This window comes from Protopterus annectens, chromosome 5.part0 (genome assembly GCF_019279795.1).
Source record: "Protopterus annectens isolate FY-2018-M chromosome 5.part0, PAN1.0, whole genome shotgun sequence".
NCBI lineage: Eukaryota > Metazoa > Chordata > Ceratodontiformes > Protopteridae > Protopterus > Protopterus annectens.
In genome coordinates, this window is record NC_056735.1 from 880,529,675 (window position 1) to 880,553,631 (window position 23,957).

Consider the following 23,957-nt stretch of genomic DNA (forward strand, 5'->3'; position numbering starts at 1 on the left):
CATAGAGGAGCTCTATGAGCATGTAGCCCAGGCTGGTATGACCCTGACCTTGAGTAGCATCTTACCCTCACTAAGAATGATGCCACAATATGAAGACAAGATGATCAGTTTCAACAATTGGCTTAAGTATTGGTGTCATTCAAAGGGGATCCAATGCCTGTCAGCTTGGGATGATATGCACGACAAGCCACAATGCTTTGCTAGGGACGGCTTGCACCTGTCACCCCTGGGCTTTCGGATATTGGCAAAGGCTCTTGCTACCCCATAGTGCCTTTTTAGGCAAGGCTCAAAGACAAACCCACCTCCATAGGTATCACAAGGGATAAGAAACTAAGAGTAATGCTACTCAACGCTAGAAGTCTAAACCTCAAGATGCACTCGAAACTCTCCTTAGCATGGAGAACATCGATATCTGTGCAGTAACAGAAACCTGGTTCAGGACTCCGAGAGCACCCAGCACTACCAGGTTATACCTCATACCATGCTTTTCGCCCCAAAACTTGGACCGAACCACAAAGGAGGGAGTATCGATATTCATCAAAGATACCCACACCTCCAGGTTGGTAGCAAAGCCACGAAGCATCAGAGACTATCCATGTGCAACTAACAGTGGGTAAAACTGCCTTCCAGTTTATAGCCTGCTACAGACCACCCTCCCAAACCCAGGAACCCCACTCGGCCTTCCTGAGAACACTAGAAAATATGAAGGTCTCTCCGAACACCATTATATTGGGCGACTTCAACTACCCAAACATAGATTGGGAGCATTACTCTAGCTCCAACACCCTTGCCCAAAGGTTCCTAGAATTCATAAACTCAAATGCTATGGAACAACTTGTTACCACTCCCACAAGAGGGGAAAACATACTGGACCTGATCATCACCAACATGGGGACTCTATGCTCCAGACCAGAAGTGTATTCTCACTGGTAAGATCAGACCATAAACTGATCTCACTGGATATTCACATCCCGACCCCACCCCTGCCCAGAAAACCACAGTGAAAAACTTCTCTAAAGCAAATTTCACACTCCTCAAAACCGAGGTGGAATCCTTCAAAGCCCCCGGGCCTGTGGAAAATACGGCCCAGACCGCAGAATCCTTTATAAATGCATTCTATGAACACCTTCAGGAATGCATGGATCATGCAATCCCAAATAAAACCAAGACCCAATCCTCCAAAGGCAGACGACTTGTCTGGTGGACCCCAGCCATAAACAAACTATACAATAGAAGGAGGAAGCTACTACATGATAGAGCAAAATCCCAAAAAGGGAAGGCATCTCTGATCAGTATTAGCAAAAAACTAAGGGCACTCATAAAATCGTCAAAGGCCAGCAGAGAGAAAATTGCACAGGACACTAAAGATAATCACAAGGCTTTCTTTAGTTAAGGAACCTGGGTGGGAATTTCCAGATATGCTCAGAATTAGTCCAAAATGACAAAAAATACACTGATCCCACAGACATTGCCAACATCCTAGCTGACAGGTTCAGCGCAAACTTCTCCCCTCCCACCAAAGGGCAAATATCTATCCCAGCAGAGTGCTGCCCCGACATCTCAGATGCTCAGGTGAGCCGCCCTCTCCAAAGCAAAAAACACAGCATCAATGGGACCAGACGGTGTCCCAGGCTGCGTCCTACATGAACTCCAAGAAGAGCTAAACCCAAACATAAAACTACAGTTCAATCTCAGCCTTACTACAGGATATGTACCCAAAGAGTGGCGTTCAGCAACAGTGGTCCCTCTCCACAAAGGTGGTGCCTCAGCGGACCCTGGAAACTATCGCCCCATAAGCCTGACTAGCTTGGTCTGCAAAGCTATGGAAAGGATCATCATGGACCTCATAAATAAAGATATTGGGACCTACAGACACTGGATCCTACCCAGTTTGGCTTTGTTAAGGGCAGATCCTGCCTCTTAAACCTGGTTGACTTCTTTGAAACAGTCACCAAGGCCATTGACGAAGGGAAGGTGGTCCACACAGCCTATCTGGACCTCAAAAGCCTTGATACAATACCCCACTCAGGCATTATAGATAAGCTCACCAGCTTAAATATAAACCCCTATGTCACTAGATGGGTTGCAAACTGGCTCAAGGACAGAACCCACATGGTTAGAATTGCTGGAGCCATGTCAGACTCCAAACCAGTTACAAGTGGCGTCCCACAAGGCTCAGTCCTGGGACCTCTCTTGTTTGGTATATATTTTCGGAGGTACAGGCCAACACGGAAGGACTGTGGCTGACCAAGTTCGCAGATGACTGCAAACTGGGCGCCATAATCGACTCTCCAGCCGACACAAGCATCCTCCAAAAGGGCCTCATAGAAACAGACAACTGGTGCCAGAGCCATGGCCTCAAGCTAAGCGCCAAAAGTTTATAGTCATCCCCTTTGGCAAAACAAAGTGCCCACAAATTACCACATAGGTGGTAATCCATTAAGTACAGAAGAAGTCATTAGGGACCTGGGGACCCAAGTTGATAGCAATCTCTCATTTGACAACCACGTGGCCAAAGTGGTTAGAAAAACATTTTATATAGCCCACCTAATCATGAAGGGATTCACGTCTAGATTAGGGAGGTCATCGTGCCTCTTTACTCATCCCTCATCAGGCCCATAATCGAGTACAATGCCCCTTTTGGGATGTACCTTACCAAACACCTGCAGCAACTGGAAAGACCCCAAAAGTACCTCACCAATAGGATCAAAGGGCTCAAACAGATGCCATATGCTGCCCGGTTAAAGAAACTCCAGCTCTACTCAGTGGCATACCGCCTGCTCAGAGGTGACCTGTGCCTGACGTATAAGGCCATGTCCAACCCGGAATTAAGGGACATGCTGCACCTCAAAAAATCCAAATCCCATTGAGCTACACGCTCGAGAGACTTGAACCTCAGCACTGAAATAAATAGGACATGCTGGAGGGACAGATTCATAACCCAGAGGCTCCCTTCACTATGGAATAAAATCCCAGTCCAGGTTAGGCAGAGTCCCTCATTGACTCTCTTCAAGAGGAATTTTGATGAGTGGATGGGAGATCATAGGTTTACCCCAGGTATCACTTCTGTGTCACTGTTAGACAGAGGCACAGTATACTAACCTCGAAAAAGGGCATAGCAAAATTAATTTAAAATGGGTGGCGAAAGCCAAACATACTCTGGCTAGGCTTATAAATGCCCTAGGGCAGATAGCCTAGTATGAACCTATGAACCTATGAACCTATAACCTATAACCAGGTGTTTAGCAGCAGCTATGTTTACCAACAAAGTCACGGATGCATCTGATTTGGGGTTAGAAAATAAAATCTTACATAAGACTGAAGAACTTTTTACAATCTATCTGCTTTCTTACAAGCAGCAAGCTGGCTGCCACACAAGGTACTGGCTTTAATAAATACTTCCTCCAATGCTGGAAACAGGAGGAACTGCAGTAGGTTCAGGAAAGTCCAAAGACAATAAATGAAAATATTTCTTTAAAGTTAGAGAAAGATCATTATGTTCCAAAATTAAACAACTGATTCTTTCTAGATATTGTTTCAAAAAATAAAATCTTTTCAAGGGACTCTCTCAAAAGCAACACTCTTCCCGATAATAAGAAACCCAAGGAGAGAAATCATAAGTTGTCCCCTCACAATCATTTTATAGTTCAAATTCTTGAACATCCTCAGACACTGTAGAATCCCTTCCTCTTTTACGAGAACACCAGGAACTGGAAGGGTAGAGCCTGAACTAAACTATGAGATAAGCCCAATAAATCACTCCTGTTTAAACTAAGTAAGTCAGGGGAACACCTGTGTCTAACTTTTTTCTCCTTTTTGACAGGAATTTCTGAAGAAGCAGATCTACTTTTGACAGGCAAACATCTCTAGGGATAGGCAATCCAGTCTGGCTAAGCAAAGAGGTATTCCCTGTTTCCTTATTCGAAGACCGACCACAGTGTTTCTCCCTTGCCTATCAAGGTACTTACTAGCAGCAGATGACAGGTCTAAAGCCTCCCCTGGGTCAATAGTGGCTGTAGAGACTATAAAAGTAGCCAAGGAAAAAAGATGAATGGTCTCAGAAGCTAGAAAGGGCTACAACAGTCACCCATCTGCAGACAAGGCAATTCAGAAGCCTGCTAAAATGGCAAAGATGCTTAAAAATCTTACTTTTTGTGAATGGAATAAAGAACGGAGGAACCAGTAGGATGTTCCATGATGAAGTTGAAAAACATCCCTGAATCACAAGGAAGCCCGGTAATTATTAAAGAAGTTGTTTTTTTCAACCAAAAAACACAGATGAAAGCACATTAAGACGGTTATTGCACCAAGAAAAATATTAAAACACAATTTTTGCTAAGGACTGAACAGTTTTAAGTTACTTTTTACTTCTGAGAAAAAAAGTTGTTGCAGCTAATGCTCCTTTTAAAAAGTTACTACAAATCATGTGACAGCTGTAAAGACATCTTTTCCTAGCTGAAAATTAATAATTTCACAGAAAAAGTTCACTTTTTGCAACAAAAAGTTCCCCCTGAAAAAAATGTATCTGCCAATAAATGGAAAAGCATAAGCCGACCATTGATCTTCGAAATCCTGCAAGAGGAGTGCTCTTCAGTGGCAGGAAAGCTATTAAGAGTTTGGTGTCCAAACCACACTCTCTCTCTTCAGTACTGCTCAAGCTAGTGAATGGTTTATGCATGTGGAATGTACCTTTAAAAGCTTTGGAAGCTAGTTGACTGTTATATCCTTAGCAGGATATAACCAATGTAGCTAAGGCTACTGCAGCAGTGATCAAATGATTAACATAGAAACTGTTATAAGAACCTAACCCTCCAATTAGTTTTATTTACTTGGTGTAAATTTAGGTCCACAGTACAAGTGTTTATAGAACCACTGGTTTTGCAAAAAAATAAAATAAAATACATAAATAAATAAAATTAAGAGTTCAAATAGGATTGAGTCTTTCATGGCTCAAAAAGCAAGAAAGGTCACTTCCAAGATGGCTACACACTGATCAACAGTTTAACTTCAGCTGTCCTAGTGTGAAACAGAAACAGCCAGTGCTATGTCAGTTTGAGTAAAATTACGTTAATGTTAGTAAGTATGTTGCTTGGATGCCAGCAAAGAAACTAAAAAACCCTGAAAGAAAATCAACTAGAAAAGGTGAAGAGAAAACAGTGACTGGGAAGAAATCTGCAGCTGTTCAACAAAAAGCAGTTCAAGCTTCAGCTTTGGTGCAAGACATGGCTTCCAGTAACCTAGAGGAAAAATAAGTTAAATGTGCACAGAGCTGATTAAGATAAATGAAACAGTGAAGGAGTACATCAAGTCAAACAACAAAAGGCTTGAAAAAACGGAAGGAGCTTTAAAGAAATATTCAGATGAGCTAATAAAACTGCAAAAAAAAAAAAAAACACAGAGGTTGAAAGGAAAAACGCTGGATAAGTATGAGAATGCTCAAGAAGAGATATTTAAAAAATGGTTGAATTAAAGGATATAGCATGCAGAGGAATCTGAGATTTTCTGCTTTACCAGAGAAACTAGACAGAATTATATGAAGGCACAAATAAAAACCTTGAGTGGTATTCCGCCGAAGAAACTGCTAATTGAAAAGGCACATCATGCATATTCTCCAATTCTGGCCATGAGAAAGCAGCCAAGCCTTTATTGGTAAAGATGAAAACCTACCAACAGAAAGATTTGATTCTGAGAAAACTGTTCAAAAGGGCAAAGTATTAAAAGATGGAGATGGTAGAGTGCTTGTGGAAAATGATTATTCACTGTACACTATTCCAGTAGTCAGAGAATGTCAATAGGCAGGTGTGAAAGATTGAAGCTGCTGAATCCAGCTGTCTTCAGAATATTTTTTCCCTGGAGGAACAAAGTCATTTTTGGGAAATGCAAATTTTGCCCAAAAAATGTGATCCATCAAGCAGAATTGTACTCACCTTCTCATTCTTCTGATAATAAAGCACAATGACAGACTTTGCCATCGAAATATTTTCCACTGTTACAAAGGAGAATGCTTGAGAGAGAATGAGAGAGACAGAAAGCACAAAAGTTGACCAGAAGAATCAGGGGTACCTTAGAACTGAGCTGGAAGTTGGGAGATGGAGAAGAACAAGAAAAAGAACACCAGCAAGGAAATTACTGAGCAAATGTGAGACTGAAAAACATCAATCACATTTGCGACATACGGCTGTATAAGAATAAGTTGAAAGAGCGAACTTTTATTGACGTTGTTAAACTTGTGGGGAAATGAAAAGCATTTGCCTCACTTCATGTCATTAATGTTTGGTAGGACTCTGAGGGAAGGTGATGAAGGAGGAAAAAATCTAAGTATAAGCAAAATAATTTCTGTTCTTAATATTTCTATGAAACTTGTTTTGTAAAAAGTTATTTTAGTTGTTCTTGCATGTGACAATGTTACTAAAGTAAATGGATGCTTTAGTAACTCTTCTCTTTTTTTTTTTTTTTTTGGTATTAAGAAATTTAGGCATTACACTGCAAAACCAGAAGAAAAACTAGACAAAAGCATGGTTAAGTTAATAGACTATAATCTCAGGTTGTTGAGGTGGAGGACAGGGCGTAAGAGTACACAGATCATAACATATGTAGAGCCGGTATGTTTCCTCTTACTTTTGCATAGGTAAATGTCTGAATTAAAACCCTTGGGCTTACTCTAATAACAAATTTTAAGTGGAAACAAGCAAATATGAGAACACCTACTATAATAAAAACTTTACCTTTAGCAATAAGTGTTTTCAAACGGTCTTTCAGGTTGCAGCACAGGAGAAGTGGGGAAAGCAAAAATGGAAACATTTATGGAAGAATTGAATATGACAAGGTTAGAGGCAGATGAGGCTCAACAACTATCAGTTAAGATAGGTGGAGATGAGATAAAAATGGTGATACATAACCAATCTGCAGGAAAGTTTCGAGGAATAGATGGCATTCTGGTGAAAATTTGGAAGCTAGGAGAGAGGAAAGTGATAACGATCTGAAAGACTTTGTTTAACAGTATTTTAAAAGAAGGGGAGGTAACAACATCCTGGAAAAAAGCTGTGGTGGCTGTAATACCTAAAGACACTAAGGACCCAGCTTCGTATAGGCCCATTTCAATTTTAAACCATGATTATAAAGTGTTTATGTCTATAAAGGCTAAAAGAATGGCAAAGGTGATTCCAAAATTGATAGATATGGACCACTGTGGCTTTGTGGAGGGGAGGAAAACATTTGACAACATTAACAGAACAAAAAACACAAGCGAAAAACAACTCATAAAATAAATAAACCAAAGCGTGGAAAAAGTAGATAGCAGTCGGCAAACACATTTATTGAAGCACTTTTCGTCAGCTCAATGAATCTGACTTCATCAGAAACACACAAATAACAATGCGAGTCATATAAATAATACAAATCATTCCATTTACATAATTTAATTAACATCCTACAACAGATTTAAAGCAGCAACCCCTGTAAAACATCTAAACAGTGAAATAAACATATATTTTTTAAAAAATACAGTATTTTTTAAAATAAATGCATGTTTTAAATAAATGTGTGTAAATAGTAAATATAAAATCAAGTTATATTACAATTCACTAACATTTACTTCGCCCTATAGAGAAATATAACCAAGTGGGCACTAAGACTTAATTTAAAACTAACTAATCATCCATAAACCAACCAACATAAAATAATATAACAATAACATAGAATGTTATAAAAATAAAAATAAAAATTATAATAAGAAACATAATGAAAAAATATATATGTATGTAGTAAATGGATTATATTCGTATTATCCATAACCCTATATTAAGTTACTAAATTTATCATGTCTTTCATTAGATACTCACATAAGATGCTCAAGGCTATGTAAATGTAAAAAGTCATCTCCTGAGACTGTTCAGTTTCAGTACACACCTAATTGAATAAGAGTAGTTTAGTCCAGGGTGACTGTATGCATTCAACTTCACCTGCCATTTCAATTCTAACTCATCTAATTTCAAGTTTCTAGGGCCTCCCCCTTGGGTCAATTTTTACATGGTCAATAGCCATAAATCTAAAACCATGACTTGGATAGACTGCTATATGTTTAGCAAGCGCATTTTCAAGTTTGCCTTTCGTAATGGCGTACAGATGTTCGTACATCCTGTCTCGTAACCTTCTCTCGGTTTTACCGATGTAGAATGCTAGGCAGGATGTACACCTAGCTAGATAAGTGATAAATGTAGAATTACAATCAAATTTGCTCTTCAACTTAAACATTAATCCATTCACTTGAAATGTATTACTTTCTTCCACAAATTTGCAGTATTTGCAGTTCAAATATTTATGCATACCAGGGCATCTCACTATGGATGTATCATGCCTTTCCATCAGAGTTTTAATATTATTCCCTCTCCTATAGACTACTTTAGGTCCCTCACCTAGCTTTACATAAAGCTCTGGTTGCATCTTAAACAAGTCCCAGTTTTTCTTCAGGATAGATAAGCACAGGCTACTTGTACTAAATGCAGTTATGAAATTTACAATAGGATTATTATTTGGTTGTTCACTGCTAAAAAACATACTCTTATCATATTTACCATAATTATTCTCCACTAGAATAGTATCACCTTCTATGGTGGAAAGCCTAGGGTTAGCTCTCAACAGCGGCAAATACACTTTATTACGTTTTTTATCCATTACCTCTTGTACAATTGAGTCAAGAAATGGTTCAGGATACCCCCTATGAAGGAACATTTTCTTTATAACAGAACATTCATCAAGAAAATCCTCATCCAGACTGACCATCCTAGAAGCTCTTACCAGCTGTCCCTTAACAACAGATTTCTTCTGGTGGAAGGGATGACAGCTGGTATAGTGGAGAAAGGTGTTAAGAGTATGTAGTTTTCCTAAATATATTAGCTGTAAATGCATTTAAGGTGTAATCTTTGCTTAAACAAACATCCAAATAGGCAATGGTGTCACAATTAAATGTGTAAGTGAATTGAAGAAACCCAGTAGTGTTGTTAAAATAGTCTATGACTTGGTGGCTGTCATTCTCACTACCTTTAAATAGGATGAAAATATCATCCAAGAACCTTGTATAGAACAAGAAGGTATCAGAGAACCTATTACCTTTAAAGACAAACTCTGATTCCCATTAGGCCATTACTAGATTTGCTACACTTCCTCCACAAGGAGAACCCATAGCGACCCCTATTTTTTGTAAAAAGAAATCATTAAGGAAAATGAAATAATTGTTCATTAAAACTAAGTCCAAAAGGACCGATACTAAATCAATTTCCCTAGTCGGTGCATTGTGTTTCTTAAGCATAAGTCCCACCCATTCTAACGCTATGTCATGGGGTATACTAGTATACAGGTCCTTTACATCTATTGTAAGGAAGTTGTAACTTTTGTCAAATTCCAAAGCGTCGATATTTTTCAAAAACGTCCAAGAGTCTTTACAAATTTGAGACGCTTTGGCCAAGTATTTTTGTAAAATGGCAACCAAAACCCTTGCACAAGAGTATGTAGGTGATCCCCTACTGTCCACTAAAGGTCTCAATGGGGGATTCTCAATACTCTTGCAGATTTTAGGGATGCCAAATATACAAGGATATCTGGGATATGAAGTTATCAAATAGTTGTAAGTCTTTTGGTCTATCTGTCCTTCAATAAACAGGTCCTCGATACAATTCCTGATAGTGCTATAGGCTCTATTCACCTCACAACGCGTGCTATGAGTGTATGCCTCGGTGTTAACATTAATAGAACAACAATGATCTACAGGGAAGCAGAATGCAAGAAAACACTGCTGTTATTCATGGAGAAAGCATTCGAGAGAATAAACTAGGATTTGAAGACAAGGGCAATGGAAGCCTTTGCATTTCCTGACACAATAATAAGGTTAATTAGAAGAATATATGAGGAATTGGAGGCAAAAATCAAAGTGGGAGGGTTCCTCCCTGATTATTTGCATATGAATGGAAGAACCAGGCAGGGGTGACCTCTTTCCCCTTTGTAATTTGCATTACATTTAGAACCAGTGACAAAGAAAATAAGGGACTCATAAAGGCAATGATATAACTGGTATGGTGTTCAAGTAAAGTTGGCTTTATTTGCTGATCATATTATTCTGTATCTGATTTAACCAGAAAAGAGCATTTCACTGTTGTGGAACATTCTGAGACAGTTCCATTTTTTTTGGGGGGGGGATATAAAATTAATGAAGATAAAGAAAAGACCATAGCTGTAAATTATGTACCCACACATGAACTGGTTTAGTAATGCCCATATTTATGGGGATATGATAAAATGAAGTATTTGGGAGTATGGATTAAAAAGGTTTCTGTTACAGTAGCTAAGGATATGTGGGAAGAGACTAAACATGAGATAATACAAAAACTAAGACATTAGAAGTTTTTGCCTATGGATATGGATAGCAAGTCATACACAGAAAAATGTTTTTAGTCCCTTTAATTTCAGACAAAGGCTCAAGTAGATTTTTATCAACCAGAGGAAAGTCGTGAACAGTAATTAACAAAGAGCTGAATGATTTTATTTGGGGAAGGCAAGAGTCAAGTGGGATGACCTGATCATCCTCTGTAGAACAAGATGGTTTAGGATTATCTGATTTGAAGGGATATTTAGAACTACACAGTTAAGGCTCTTATACATAATACAATGAGAAAGCTACAATTCAAAGTGGAAAAGGATGATGAAATAGGGGTTAATTCAAGATATAAGGAAAGAATGGGGTTTTGGAAGTTAATCCTTAAGGAGAACAGTCATGCAGAACATAATATTCATAAAGTAGCCAAAAGTATACCAAGAACTAAGCCAACGTGAGAATGAAGAAATGAGAATCTGCTGATAGGGATGACTGCAATTCTGGGTACAGAGAATAGGAAAGAGGGGGCTGGAATTTACTGGAGGAAGCTGGCAAAGGAAGCATGGTATTGGGAACAAATAATTAGAGACGGAAAGTAACAAAATGGAAGGAGGTCAAGAAGATATTTGGCTTACAGGCTAAATGACTGCCTTCTCTAACAGGGACTGATATCAGAGTATAGATAAAGAGAAAAGGGTATGGGAATACTAAATGAAAGACCTGCAGTGGTTGAGTTTTTAAGGTGACTCTGGAACAGAAGCTGCTGTTAAAAAAGAATAATTAGTAAAGCATATAAAATATTGCACAATAACTATAGGAATCAATCAGAAGAGGTCAGCAATGATAGGGGAGAGAGATTAGATACACAATTCAGAAAGGAGCAATGGGGGACATACGAGTGGCTCCCATACATGCAACAAATCTAAAGTATTCAGGACTTATACCCCAAGCAGACTCCAAAGAAGTTTTCATTGGATAGATGGCAATGTTAGAGGTGTAATGGAGAAGAGTGTAATGAGTTGGCAGACTTTAAAAATTCTGTACACAGTACTCTGCCTGGGCAAGCAAATAAGTGTAACTAAGGCTTTTTTTTAGCTGGAATACAGGATATGAATTGCTTAGACATAGTAAGGCCTTATTAAGTTTAATTCTGGTGGCTGCCAAAATAACAATTACTAGAAAATGGAAAGCTAAACCTAAACCAACTATACTTGAAGTACTGAATATTGTAACAGAGATAAAAGAACAGGAAGTGGGATCTTTAGAAAAGGGTAGGAGTAAAAAACATAGAAATAAAATGGAAACTGTGGGAACAATACAAGTAGAAAAATGTTTTGGAGGAGGAATGAGGTTTAATAGAAGGCAGGAATTGAACAGTTTATGTAATGCTGCATTGATTATATGATAAATAACAATATATGTGATGTACAATGTTTGTAAATGTGAACTTGTTAATATGGTTTGATTGGTTTTAAATAAATGCAAGTTTGCCTGTGTCACAAGTGATAATTCAATAAAGGTGTTTAAAAAAAGGCAAGAAAGGTCACCTAGGAGCAGCCAGTAGAATACTGAGTATAAGGAGAGTTGTGATAATATTTTGGAATAGTTAATGTATTTAAAGCTTTTAATTTTTTTTTTGGTTAAAAATCCTTGGGGCTTTTCCAGATGAGCAATATGCTTGAATTTATATATGCCAAAGAGGGAACTGTATTTGATTATAGGTCTGATAAATGAAGAGTACAGTATCAGATTATGGGTCTGATAATGGAAAAGTATGTTGGTAAGATGATTCATTTTGATCTTGAAAATATTACCTTGGAAATTAAATGGGCCAGAAAGGATTTTCTGATTATGATAGAAACATGATCAAATGACAGAGAGCAGTCCACATTAAGTACTAGAGTCTCTTATGACCCGATCTGCTTGAAGATGACTACTTATAACTTATGAGGTGGGAACAACTTTCCTAAACACTATTATGATACACTTCTGCATTTTAGCTTGAGAATGTTTTCATTACACCACATATGTTCCTATTCCTGCCCTTTTGTTGGCAGTTTAGTACCATGGGTGAGCAAATAACAGTGCTCAACTTGCAGTCATCAGCAAACTTGGTCAACCATACTTAACGAATACTGGCCTGAATGTCTGCAAAATAAATGCAGCAATAATACACGAGGTACCTCCACTAGTTACAATTTGGTAGTCAGAGATTGTACCAGCAACTTTACTTGGGATTTGTTGGATAATAATTTTGCAATCCAGTGGGCAATGCAGAGGTTTACATTATTTTGTCTGAATTTTCAATAATATCATGAAAGGCAGCATCAAAAGCCTTGGCCAGGCCAAGATAACCAGCATACACAAAATGGCCACTGTCCACAGCCTCTTAACAAACTCAAAGAAGTTTAAAAGGTTCAGCAAACAGGACCTGCCCCTCACAAAACCAAACTGAGTGGGGTCTAGATCAGTTAAGTTGCCTATGTCCACATAAACAAGTTCTGCTATGACACGTTCCATGGCTTAGCAAAGAAGGTTGGAGAGATTGATGGCCCTATCATTACCTGGGTGTAAAGAGGAGTGAGAGTTGCTATTCTGATGTAACAATGTGAGTAAGTGGGCTAAAGTTATCACTAAAACTGTCTACTATATATTGGCTATAGCTTTGGAATTGGAATGTGTCATATCATGGATGAGCTCAGTGCATTGCTGAACATTTCTTTGCTTCCTGACATAAATGAAGAAGGATCTGCACTTCCTTTGGTATATGTAGTGACTTAATGTTTGCACTCTGCCTTACATTTTCTAACAGTGCTCTTGATTCCTTCCTGGTACATTTAAGTATGGTCTTGAGGTAGGAGTGGGGATTTTTTACGCGTCACTATTTTTTCTTCTTTTGTTATATAGTTTATTAATACAGGAGTTCCACCAGAGAGGTTAAGTCCTGAAGGTGCCATTATATTTAAGACAAAGTTTTCTATGAAGCTGTCTAGATACTGGTAAAAAGAAGTGAATGTGATATCCCTCTCAGCTGGGTCCATTTGGGGAGGATTGGTGGCAATTTTACATGGGTCTTCTACAAGCTGAAGTAGATTTACACTAGAGAAGTCTCTAAAGATGGTCTCAATTGGCTGTGAGGTGGTACCGTTAATCTTGACAGAGAAGGTAACTAATTTGTGGTCACATTTAACCAAACATGAAATCACCCCTCTTAACTGTCCAGATTTTCAAAGAATGTCCAGATTTTTGCTTCATATTTTTGGTCTGTTCCTCATAAAATGTGTAGTTTTCTGTCAAATCCCTGGGAAGTAAAGTCATTAAATAATGACAGACTTTTGAGTTTCAGACTTCACATACTTCAGAAAATGTATGATAACACAACACCTATTATTCCAGTAACTTTCTAAGTTTATAGGAGCAACATTTAAAATCTGTCCCAATTTTGGGCATTTGTCCCCCCATTATTTTTGGGCATTTCCAGATTTCTTGGACTAAGAGGTTGAGAGGTATGGATGAAATGTGTGGTAGAATGCATAGCAGGGCTAGGTTGGTGAGGATCAGGTCAATTACATTATATTCTCTAGTGGATAGTTTTACAATTTACTCCAGTACACTGGTATTAAAAAGTCTAAGAAATGTTAAGCATATCTATTTTTAGAGGTGCGAGTGTGCCAGTCAATGCTTGGGTAATTGAAGTCCTCTGGCAAGAAGTTATTTGGTTTGATATTTAGCCAGTCAATGGTATTAGGATAATTTCCATGAACTCTGGGGGACATTAACAAAGAACTCTAGCTAGCAATGAAGTAACAGTTGGATTTGTTTAGGGTGATTTTGATCTCTGGCAGGTCAAAGTGAGGGTTGTGAGTAATGTGATTTGAAGTGATGGTGTTTCTGAAAAATACAGATACATCCCACTGTTATACAAGGTCCTGAAGGTATGAGAGGAACTAAACCCTAGTATACAGGGAGTGCTGTCACTGCACTGAAACCATGCTTCAGTACCTACAAAGAAATGAATGTGTTGGGAGTTTGCATGAGGTACTCAAGTCCTGGCATCTATCTATTTAGACTCCGAGCACTAAGTAGTGCCATCATGATATTGCCCAAATTAGGGTTATAGTTTGCGCTATACAAAGGTGCAGTAGGAAGACTCTGCCAAAAAAGGCACTATGGGAGCTGCAAAGGCTTCAGTTGGTATGTAGACACCCTGGTATGAAAGGTGTAAGCCACTGCTAGTGAAACAGAAAATCTAATCTGCCTCCTCATCCCAGGCCGACACATACTGGATCCCCCAACTACTTAAATCAATTGTTAAAGCAAATTATCTTACCTTAGTATCCAGGCATCAGTCTTGCTGAAGGCAAGCTGCTACTCTAGAGAAGTGTTTTTCTTGCCACTTAACAACACATGCATAGCAAGTACCATCATATCTCTCTGCATGTCCCTCTGGGTAAAGCACCTCAGTTCATTCACTCACGAACACTGCAAGGGCATTATATTTTGCTTGCACTCTATACCTCCTAAGGACTTACGGGTACTTACAGGGAGTAGATACAAAAGGCAGTGGTCAAGAAAGACTGAAAACAGCAGACATACTGGTTATAAACTAACCCCATGTGAACCATACACCCAGAAATCAGTTAACTAAACAGGAAAGCTGCTAAATGCAGAAAGTAATTTTAGTCAAGCTAAAACACAGATGGCTCAAAATTATTTACAACTGCAAATAGTCAGGATATAGCCCCAGAGGAAATTATCATAGCAATAATTTTGTAAAGTAGGATTAACTTCATAATCAACTGTTTGTATATTACTTTTGGAAAGACCAACACCTTCCTCTTCTTCATACACCGTACCTTTTATTTCAAGCTTTCTACTCATTACATTCAGCATTCCTTTCAAGCAAAATCATTTATGTGGCCCTTAACTTCCCATTTATAGTTGCTAGTGTAAAGCTATCATTAGTCACTCTGAATCCAAGTTACTGAATCCACAAACAAATCAAACAGTGTGAAAAATCTTTGGATCCAGCCATTTACCACAAGTACATTTGTTCAGAGACTTCTGATGGGTAGACAAAATCCTACGCACATCCAGTGGTACATAAAAAGAAAAATAAAACAATAAAAGTGAAATTAATCTGATGACTAAACAATAAATATGGTGATAAACAATATAAAATGATGCCAGCCAAAAATTGGAAAAATTAAGAAATCTTGATAATTAAATCTGACTGTTACGAGCAGTAAGAACTGAAAGAGGATCAGGCCTATGACAGTTTGAACTGGCTGATGCAAGTTCTACAACACTGCTTGACAGTTTGAGACCAATACATGCTAAAGTCCAACCATGTGTGCTGCTGGAAACACTGCTCCAACGACTGTGTCCAAGATAAGAACACCTACAAGCTGCAACTAAATGTAGACAATACTTCTCGAAGTAAGATTTCTAGCATTATTCCACCAACACACCCTTCAACTGTCCAGATTTTCACTTCATATTTTTGGTCTGTTCCTCATAAAGTTTGTGGTTTTCTTTTAAATCACTGGGAATTAAAGTCACTAAATAATGACAGACATTTGAGTTTCAGACATCACATACTTCAGAAAATGCATGCTAACACAATACCTATTATTTCAGCAACTTTCTAAGTTTACAGAAACAATACTTAAAATCTGTCCCTACTTTTGGGCCTTTATCCCTCCATTATTTTGTAATTTTCCAGATTTCTTGTACTAAGAGTTTGAGAGGTATGTATACCACTATTGCTGATTCAGTGATGAAGGACAACTCCAAAAGCATCCACACTGGATGCACTACTGAATATCAAGCCATCTAGCATGAGCTTGCTACTATTTTTCTCCATTAATATCATCTCAAAAACAGTGCATTATTCTTACTTTTTGCAGCTTTCCCAAAAAAGTTGCTCATTGCGTTGCTTTTGCTTACTGGCTTGCTACTGCTCACAGTAGATACCTGCAAAAAAACAAAGAAAAAAATGAAATACAATAACTGACCTCATGCAGGCTTTCCCTTAACAATTAAGGACACACAAAACCAACCAAAGACATCAAGTGAGCACCTGCATTTAGCTTTTACTTGAGTTATTTTCTGAGTTTGAGATCAAAAGAAAGATAGATTACTAACATGGACAAACACACTGTGGAAGCACATTCCTCTTTCCTGGGGCTGCATATCTAGAAAGTTAATGAGCCAGGATGGCTTTACTGGAAAGCCACACCCAGACTCTGACACAGCTTGCGGAGGGAAAGGTTAGTTTGCTTTTTATTTCTTGTTTTTTTGTATTACTGTACTGTCTTTTTCTATTTTGTATACTGTGGTTTGTTTTCTTTACACTGTGTTTTACTTGTATTCTGCTTTTAACTCATATTAAAACTTGAAAAGAGATCACGGCTCTGTCTCTTGTGAGTCAGACAGAATTTTTCCTACCCTGTTACTGTTGTGTTCTTAAACACCACCGTCTTTCTAGCTGCCTGCCCCTTATGTTAATTTGACCAATTATCTTGTTCCCTCTCTCCTTCACTGGCTGGTGTGAGTAAGAACAAAATTATCATTTTGTGAAATCACTCCCCTTCAACTATTTAAATGTATTGGCCATCCTACTGTACTGCATAGTACCAGAATACAAAAGTGCTCACTCCCTTCTATCTTGCTCTTTTAAAAATAGTGGCTCTACCCTAAAACTTAACCTTTTTGACAGCTAAAACTTTAGTTACCCACTTTCATATCTAACTGCTTAGTGCACACTGCAGTGTTTAGGATAAACCATTTTTTTCATCTTACTTTTATGCATCTATTGCAAGACCACCAGTTATTGGAGAGCCCACATTCTGCCTCTCAGTAGTCATCTTGGGATTAGTACTTGTTCTGTCCTGGTGAGAGAAGGAGTACAGGGATATTATTTCCTGGAGACTGCTGATCACCAGAAAGCCTAATAACTGCTTTATAGGTGACAGCTTAGAATCTGTGCTTATAATCTGATCCTGGTGAGAGAAGGAGCAGAGTGCATTGATCTCCGACCATTTCTGGTTGGAGAGTGAGTGTCAGTGCTTAACGTACTTGTTTTGCCTGGTTGCTATTCGAGGCATCTATCAGAGAAAGGTGATAAGCCTACAGACCCTTGCAACATTTGGGACAAGACTGTGGCTCATGTGGATCATTAAACAGGCCGTGGCCTGCTTCTCTTCTTGGGATTGGTGCTAACATTTTGCTTCTGGTGAGAGAAGAAACAAAGGAGCATTACATCCCAACAGAGTGAAGATGTGATGAGACTAGTATTATTAGTAGCCAGGAAATAGCCACTCATGTGACTCCCCTATTTTCATCATTCTTGACAAGCTAATTCTTTGTTTTCTTTAAGTACTGCTTGACTTGTTTCTAACTTCAGAATATCTGCCTAAATACTTCATCCTTAAATTTTCTATCTCTACGTATTAGTTTCCCATCAAGTGTTTGGCAGTGCTCTGTACAGACTCAGACACCTTGAGTGACATTTTTCTGGTAAAAGAACAACTGAAATTCCACCAACATCTAGTGGCATAAAGGACAGCTAGTTTGCATCGACAAGCACTATCCACATAGTTGCAAACTGGATACTCCTGACAGTGATTGATATTCTCACTCCAACTGTCTAATCAATAAAAAAGGGTCTGTTGCCATGGATATGAACATTCCTACTGTCTCCGTTACTGGCTTGGTGGACATGGGCATCCTGAGGCAATGTAGAAATTGCCTCAAGTTTACTGACAACCAGTTAATTCTCAAACAAACTGATATGGTATGTGAGAGGTGTATTTACACAATGTCACTGGAGGCAAAACTCTCACATAAAAGTACTCAATGTCAATAAGGTTGTCAGTAGTACACACACTGCACCCATCACACAAAAGTCAAAGCAGACATATAGACCTGCATATGCTGAGGCACTTAAATGCAACCTTCCTAAACCAGAAATACCTCTTAAACGATGTACACATAATAAATAACCTCAGCAGCCCCAAATGCACTCTTTCAGAACAATACCCACATCAACACATAGAGCTACATCTCATGCAGCCTCTACCACTAAGCCCATAAGGCAAGTCACCACACAATCCAACATTCTAGTCATTGGAGACTCCGTCATGAGACACACTGATGTCCCTCTCACCAGGCTGAGTAAGGAGAAGGTTACGGTCAGTTGCTTATCAGGGGCTAGGATCTATCACATTACGCATGCACTCAGGTCACTGGACCACAATCACCAATACGACTCAGTCACAGTCCATGCGGGAGTGAATTACTGAGACGCACCTCCCTAGACTACATGAAGAGAGACATCATGAAGCTCTCAAAATGTGCGTGCCTCATGCTTGAGCAGCATTTTACCTTCTCCAAGGAAGATGCCACAATACGAACAAAAGACGACTGACTTTAATAACTGATTTAGTTTCTGGTGTCATTCTATGGGCATGCAATATTTGTCAGCATGGAAGGAGATAGTCAACAGAACAAGCTGCTTTGCCAGGGGATGGTCTGCACCCATCTCCTCTAGGCTTTCGAATATTAGCTAAAACACTGTCTTCCCCATAGTGCCTTTTTTAGGAAATGCCAAACTGAAAGAACTTCCGACAAAATCAAAAACAAAAAAATCTAAAGGTATTACTGCTCAATGCTAGGAGTCTAAACAAAAAATTTCACTCCCTAGAAGTTCTCTTTACTCTAAAGAATGCTGATGTCTGTGTGGTCACTGTGACATGGTTTAAAGCTGCAGAGAGCACACCAACAGTGCAGGGTTATAATGCCTTCTACACATTTAGGCCAGCTACTTCACAGGCAGGGACTAAAGGTGGAGGTGTCTCTATTTACATCAAAACTAAATATACACAGGACAATGCACTTGAGCTGCTCCATGTTCAAATCACCATAGCTAAAATCCAATACCACTTCCTTGCAAGCTATAGGTCCCCCTCTATGACCCAAGAAACCCATATCATGTATTTGAACTTATTAGAAACACTAACCATCCAACCTACTACCATATTCATGGGTGACTTTAATTACCTCACTATTAAATGGGAGTCCTATACGACACCAAACGTACATGCACAGAGATTCCTGAATATTGTAAACACAAACTCCCTGGACCAGATAATTAATACACCAACCAAGGGTGCAACCATACTGGATCTGGTCCTCACTAATGTAGGAGACTGCTGCACACACCCTGCTGTAATGCCTTCCCTGGTAAGGTCAGACCACAAAATGGTCTTCTTTAAAGTAAAAGTAAAACCTGGACCATCAGCTAAAACTGGAATAATTAGGAACTCTTCTAAGGCTAAACTCCTGCTATTAAGTGAGAACCTGGCAAATTTTCAAGCCCCCATAAACCCTGAGAACACTTCTGCCTATGCAGAATTGTTCACAGAATCCCTGTGCAAGTGTGTTAATATCTGCACAGAGGCGGCTGTACCCACCAGGAAGAAGTACAAAACTTACTCAAAAAAACAAGCCACTCTGGTGGAATCACAAAATCAATTGGCTGTATAACAGGAGGAAGAAAATCATGGCAAAAATTAGGAGGTGCAGCACCCAACAGGATAAAATCACTCTCATTAAACTAAACAAACAACTCAGTGGACAAATAAAGTCTACCAAAGCCAAATTTGAGGCAAGTTTGGCCTCCCAGGCCAAGGACAACCACAAAGCATTCTGCAGCTACGTCCGCAATCTCAGAGGTAATGCACAGTTGTGTGCAGAGCTCATTGTAAATGGAGCAACCTATACTGAGCCAGAAGATATATCAAACCTCCTGGCGGATATGTTCAGCTCCAACTTTACCCCTCTCTCCCCCTCAACCTCCCCTCAGGAAATATCATTAAATGTAACTCCCCCTACTATCACTAGGGAACAGGTCCTTAATGCTCTCTCTAAGACCAAGAACACTGCATCAATGGGCCCTGACAATATCCCTGGATGCCTTCTTAATATCATGAAACTTGACCCGTCAGGGCCTCTGGAATTACTATTTAACTGTAGCTTCCAAACAGGCTTCATGCCTCATGAATGGAGAAAGGCAACAGTCATCCCTCTGCACAAAGGGGGGCTATCTACAGACTCATAAGTCTCACTAGTCTTATATGTAAAGCCATGGAAAGAATTATCATGGAGATGACCAAGACAGATATAGTAAACCTCCAGACACTGGACCCAACCCAATTTGGTTTTATCAAGGGCAGATCACGTCTACTCAATCTGGTGGACTTCTCTGAGAAGGTCACCAAAGCAATGGATGAGGGCAAAGTCATTCACACTGCCTGCCTTGACCTGTCCAAGGCATTTGACATAATACCCCACTCAGGTATTGTTGACAAACTCAAGAGGTTAGGTACAAACCCGTATGTCACCAGGTGGATAGCCAACTGGCTCACAGACAGTACCCAGGAAGTTAGAATTGGGGAGTCCACCTCTACAAAGAGGCCAGTCACAAGTGGAGTCCCTCAGGGACCAGTCCTTGGACCGCTCCTTTTTGACATTTACTTCTCAGAAGTGAAGGCTAATGTCAGTGGTCTCTGGCTGAATACATTTGCAAATGATTGCAAATTAGGAGCTGTCATTGAATCTCACACTGACACAAATGTTCTCAAGGAGAGGCTGACACAGACAAACAAGTGGTGCCAGAGCCATGGACTAAAACCAAATGCTAAGAAATGCATAATAGTATCCTTTGGGGAGTCATCCATCCCTGGTAACTATCACATTGACAACACACCCCTTAGGGCTGACCCAGATGTCAGGGGGCTTAGGGACACACATAGATAGTAATCTAGCCTTTGATCATCATGTATCTACAGATTCCATGTTGCGGAACTTATAAACAAAGGTATGGCAAGTCCAAGGAAGTCATTGTTCCACTGTATTCGGCATTCATCAGACCTATCATTGAGTAGAATGCCCCCCCCTTTAGTATGTACCTAACCACATCCACAGAGGTTCCTCACTAAAAGAATGTAGGGCGGAAGTAAAATGTCCTATGCAGACCACCTCAAGGTCCTATCTCTGTATTCTGTCTCCTACAGGCTTTTGAGGGGAGATCTATGCCTGGCATACAGGACATTGTCAGGCCCCACTCTGATGGACCTCCTGCATATCCACAAAACAAACAGAACCAGAATTACCCATTCTAAAGTCTTAAACCTTGCCTGTGATATAAATAGGACCTGCTGGAGAGATAGTATGTATCCCAGAGACTATGCTGCCTATGGAACAGGCTCCCCATCCATGTGAAGCAGAGTTCCTCCCTAACCCAATTCAAGTGCAACTTGGACAATTGGATGGGAAACTGGAAATTCATCCCTGGCTTGGCACCTATGTCTCTAATGAACAGAGGTAACCGGTAAATGGTTCATCTCCCAGGCCCATGCTTACACTTATCAAGGGTATCAGAACTTGTCAGAGCTTTGGAATACATGGTTAGGCCTAAAAAGGCCCTTGTTGTTGTTAGCCTAGTAAATGCCTATGAATCTATGTTACTAGCCAAGGTAATGCACTGATAAAAAGGAATGCGTTTGGCCACTGTCCAGGGGCCTAACCCAAATCAGGAGACATTACAAATCAGACACAAGCATTACAGTACAGACAAGAAGAACAGCACACCCTACAGTTAAAATACTGCATATAAAGCATTTTTTAATGTAAAGACTTACATGTATGCCTGAACCAGTTGGGTTTAAAAATAAGGGGGTGGGGGTGGAGATAAGGGAAGGTCATTGTATTAGGTGATCCCTGTGTTTAAAGAGGCACTGGACTCATTCTACAGGAGTATGAACTTGGAAAAGACTTCACTGCAGTAGATTATGTTTATGAGGGAGGATGGGAGTGATGACCACAATTTGGCTCCTAAGATGAAATGCTCTGGGGACCAAACACTGTAGAAAAGGTTAGTGAGAGTCTGCAAATTAAAAAATAGGAAGGGGGCTTCCATCTGGTATATTTCCAATATCACACCTGTGGATGCCTTTAAAGTGAAAGTGTGGAGTGCAGCCAGTATTTTAAGGATGTTTTGTGGAGGACGTTGCAATAGTTAAATGGGACCATACTCCAAGTGCAGAATCAGCACACCTTTTGAAGGAAAGAATTAAGCTGTGTTCTGAAGTAACCAGCATTAACATGATATGGGAGAAAAGGGAAGCATTCATCCAAATTTCTAGGATATTAACAGATCTTGACAGAGTCTATTGTGAGTGAAAGTAGAAGGTAACAACCCAGCAATGACAAACTCTGCACAGTATGGCAGGAGTGCTAAACAACACCAATTCTGATTTGGTGCAATTTATAATAAAGTATTTCTCGCATAACCAAGCATTCTGCTAATGTTAAAGTGGCACTGATCAGCCCTAAAAAGGGGCAAATCCAAATCAGATGCACACAGCACTGCAGTAAAGGTGGTTATTGGAGAGCAGGTTTATGAGAAATGAAAGTGAAAGGTACCCAAAGTAGAACTCTAGGAGACCAACAGTACTTGTGAAAAAGCAGAGATCTTGACACGTTATAATTTTGTGGTTACTCCTGCCTATACTCCTGCAAATTTGTTGACTGGGATTGTCCAACTGGGCAGATATTTTTTTCAGTTGAGTTTCTGGGGAAGAATGCTCCCAATATAATAAAAAAATAACCGTTGGGCAGAATTATGGCATTCCATCAAACATATAAAAAATAACGAATCTCAAAAATATCAATCTGAAATGATTGAAACAAAAACAAACAAAAACCTTTTGTAATTGTATGTGCCAACTCTTGAGATCACAATACATTGTGGGAAGAGCAAATTTCACAATCTCCTCTTGTTGTGATCTCATATGAGCTGAACTGGCTTTTCTGTGCTTTGACAAAAGCTCACTTTGATGAAAAAATCATGCTCCCAAATGGGCATAAACAGATAAACAAGTGTGAAATAGGTTAGTAATATGCAGATAAAAATGAGAAATACATATCTAGCTAAGCTAATAAAATTAATTTCTCATAAACACTAACAACAAACACAGAAATTGTCTCAGTCTACAGCAAAAAAATGCCTCATAGTACATATTACACTGGTTCATAAGATGATACTAGGCTATTGGCCCGGAAGCCCTTATAAGCCTAACCAAAAATTTCACCCATGTTCCCTCAAAGGTCAGCACCTGTTTCCCCTGTCCAGCAGGGACATAGGTGGGATCCCAGGAGTATATTTTCTGTTTTCCCATCCAGTCGTCCAGGTTCCTCTTAAAGAGAGCTAGAGAGGTAATCTGCTTGACATGGAGAGGTAGTGTATTCCACAGACAGAGGAGTCTTTGGGACACAACTCTATCCTGCCAACAAGTTATACTAATGTCACAGACCAAGTCAAATCCTTGCATCTGAGTTGCGTGGGTGGAGTTTGTCTTACGGATATGCAGCAACTCCATCAAGGCTGGGTCTGAAATCGCCTCGTATGCCAGACACAGGTCACCTCTGAGCAGTTTGTATGAGACTGAACAGAAGGACAGGGCTTTTAGCCTATCTGTATAGGATAGGTGTTTGAGACCCTGGATTTTTCTGGTCAAGAACCTCT

The 23,957-nt window shown here is 39.4% G+C and overlaps 1 protein-coding gene across 1 annotated transcript in view; it reads right to left on the minus strand.

The window, feature by feature from the left end:
* POLD3 (DNA polymerase delta 3, accessory subunit) overlaps positions 1-23,957 on the minus strand; it is a 713,420-nt gene that overhangs the window by 401,109 nt on the left and 288,354 nt on the right. Inside the window, exon 7 of the mRNA XM_044072678.1 lies at positions 16,267-16,342. Within this exon, the coding sequence (XP_043928613.1) occupies positions 16,267-16,342 (76 nt within the window). The remainder of the gene's footprint in view (positions 1-16,266; positions 16,343-23,957) is intronic.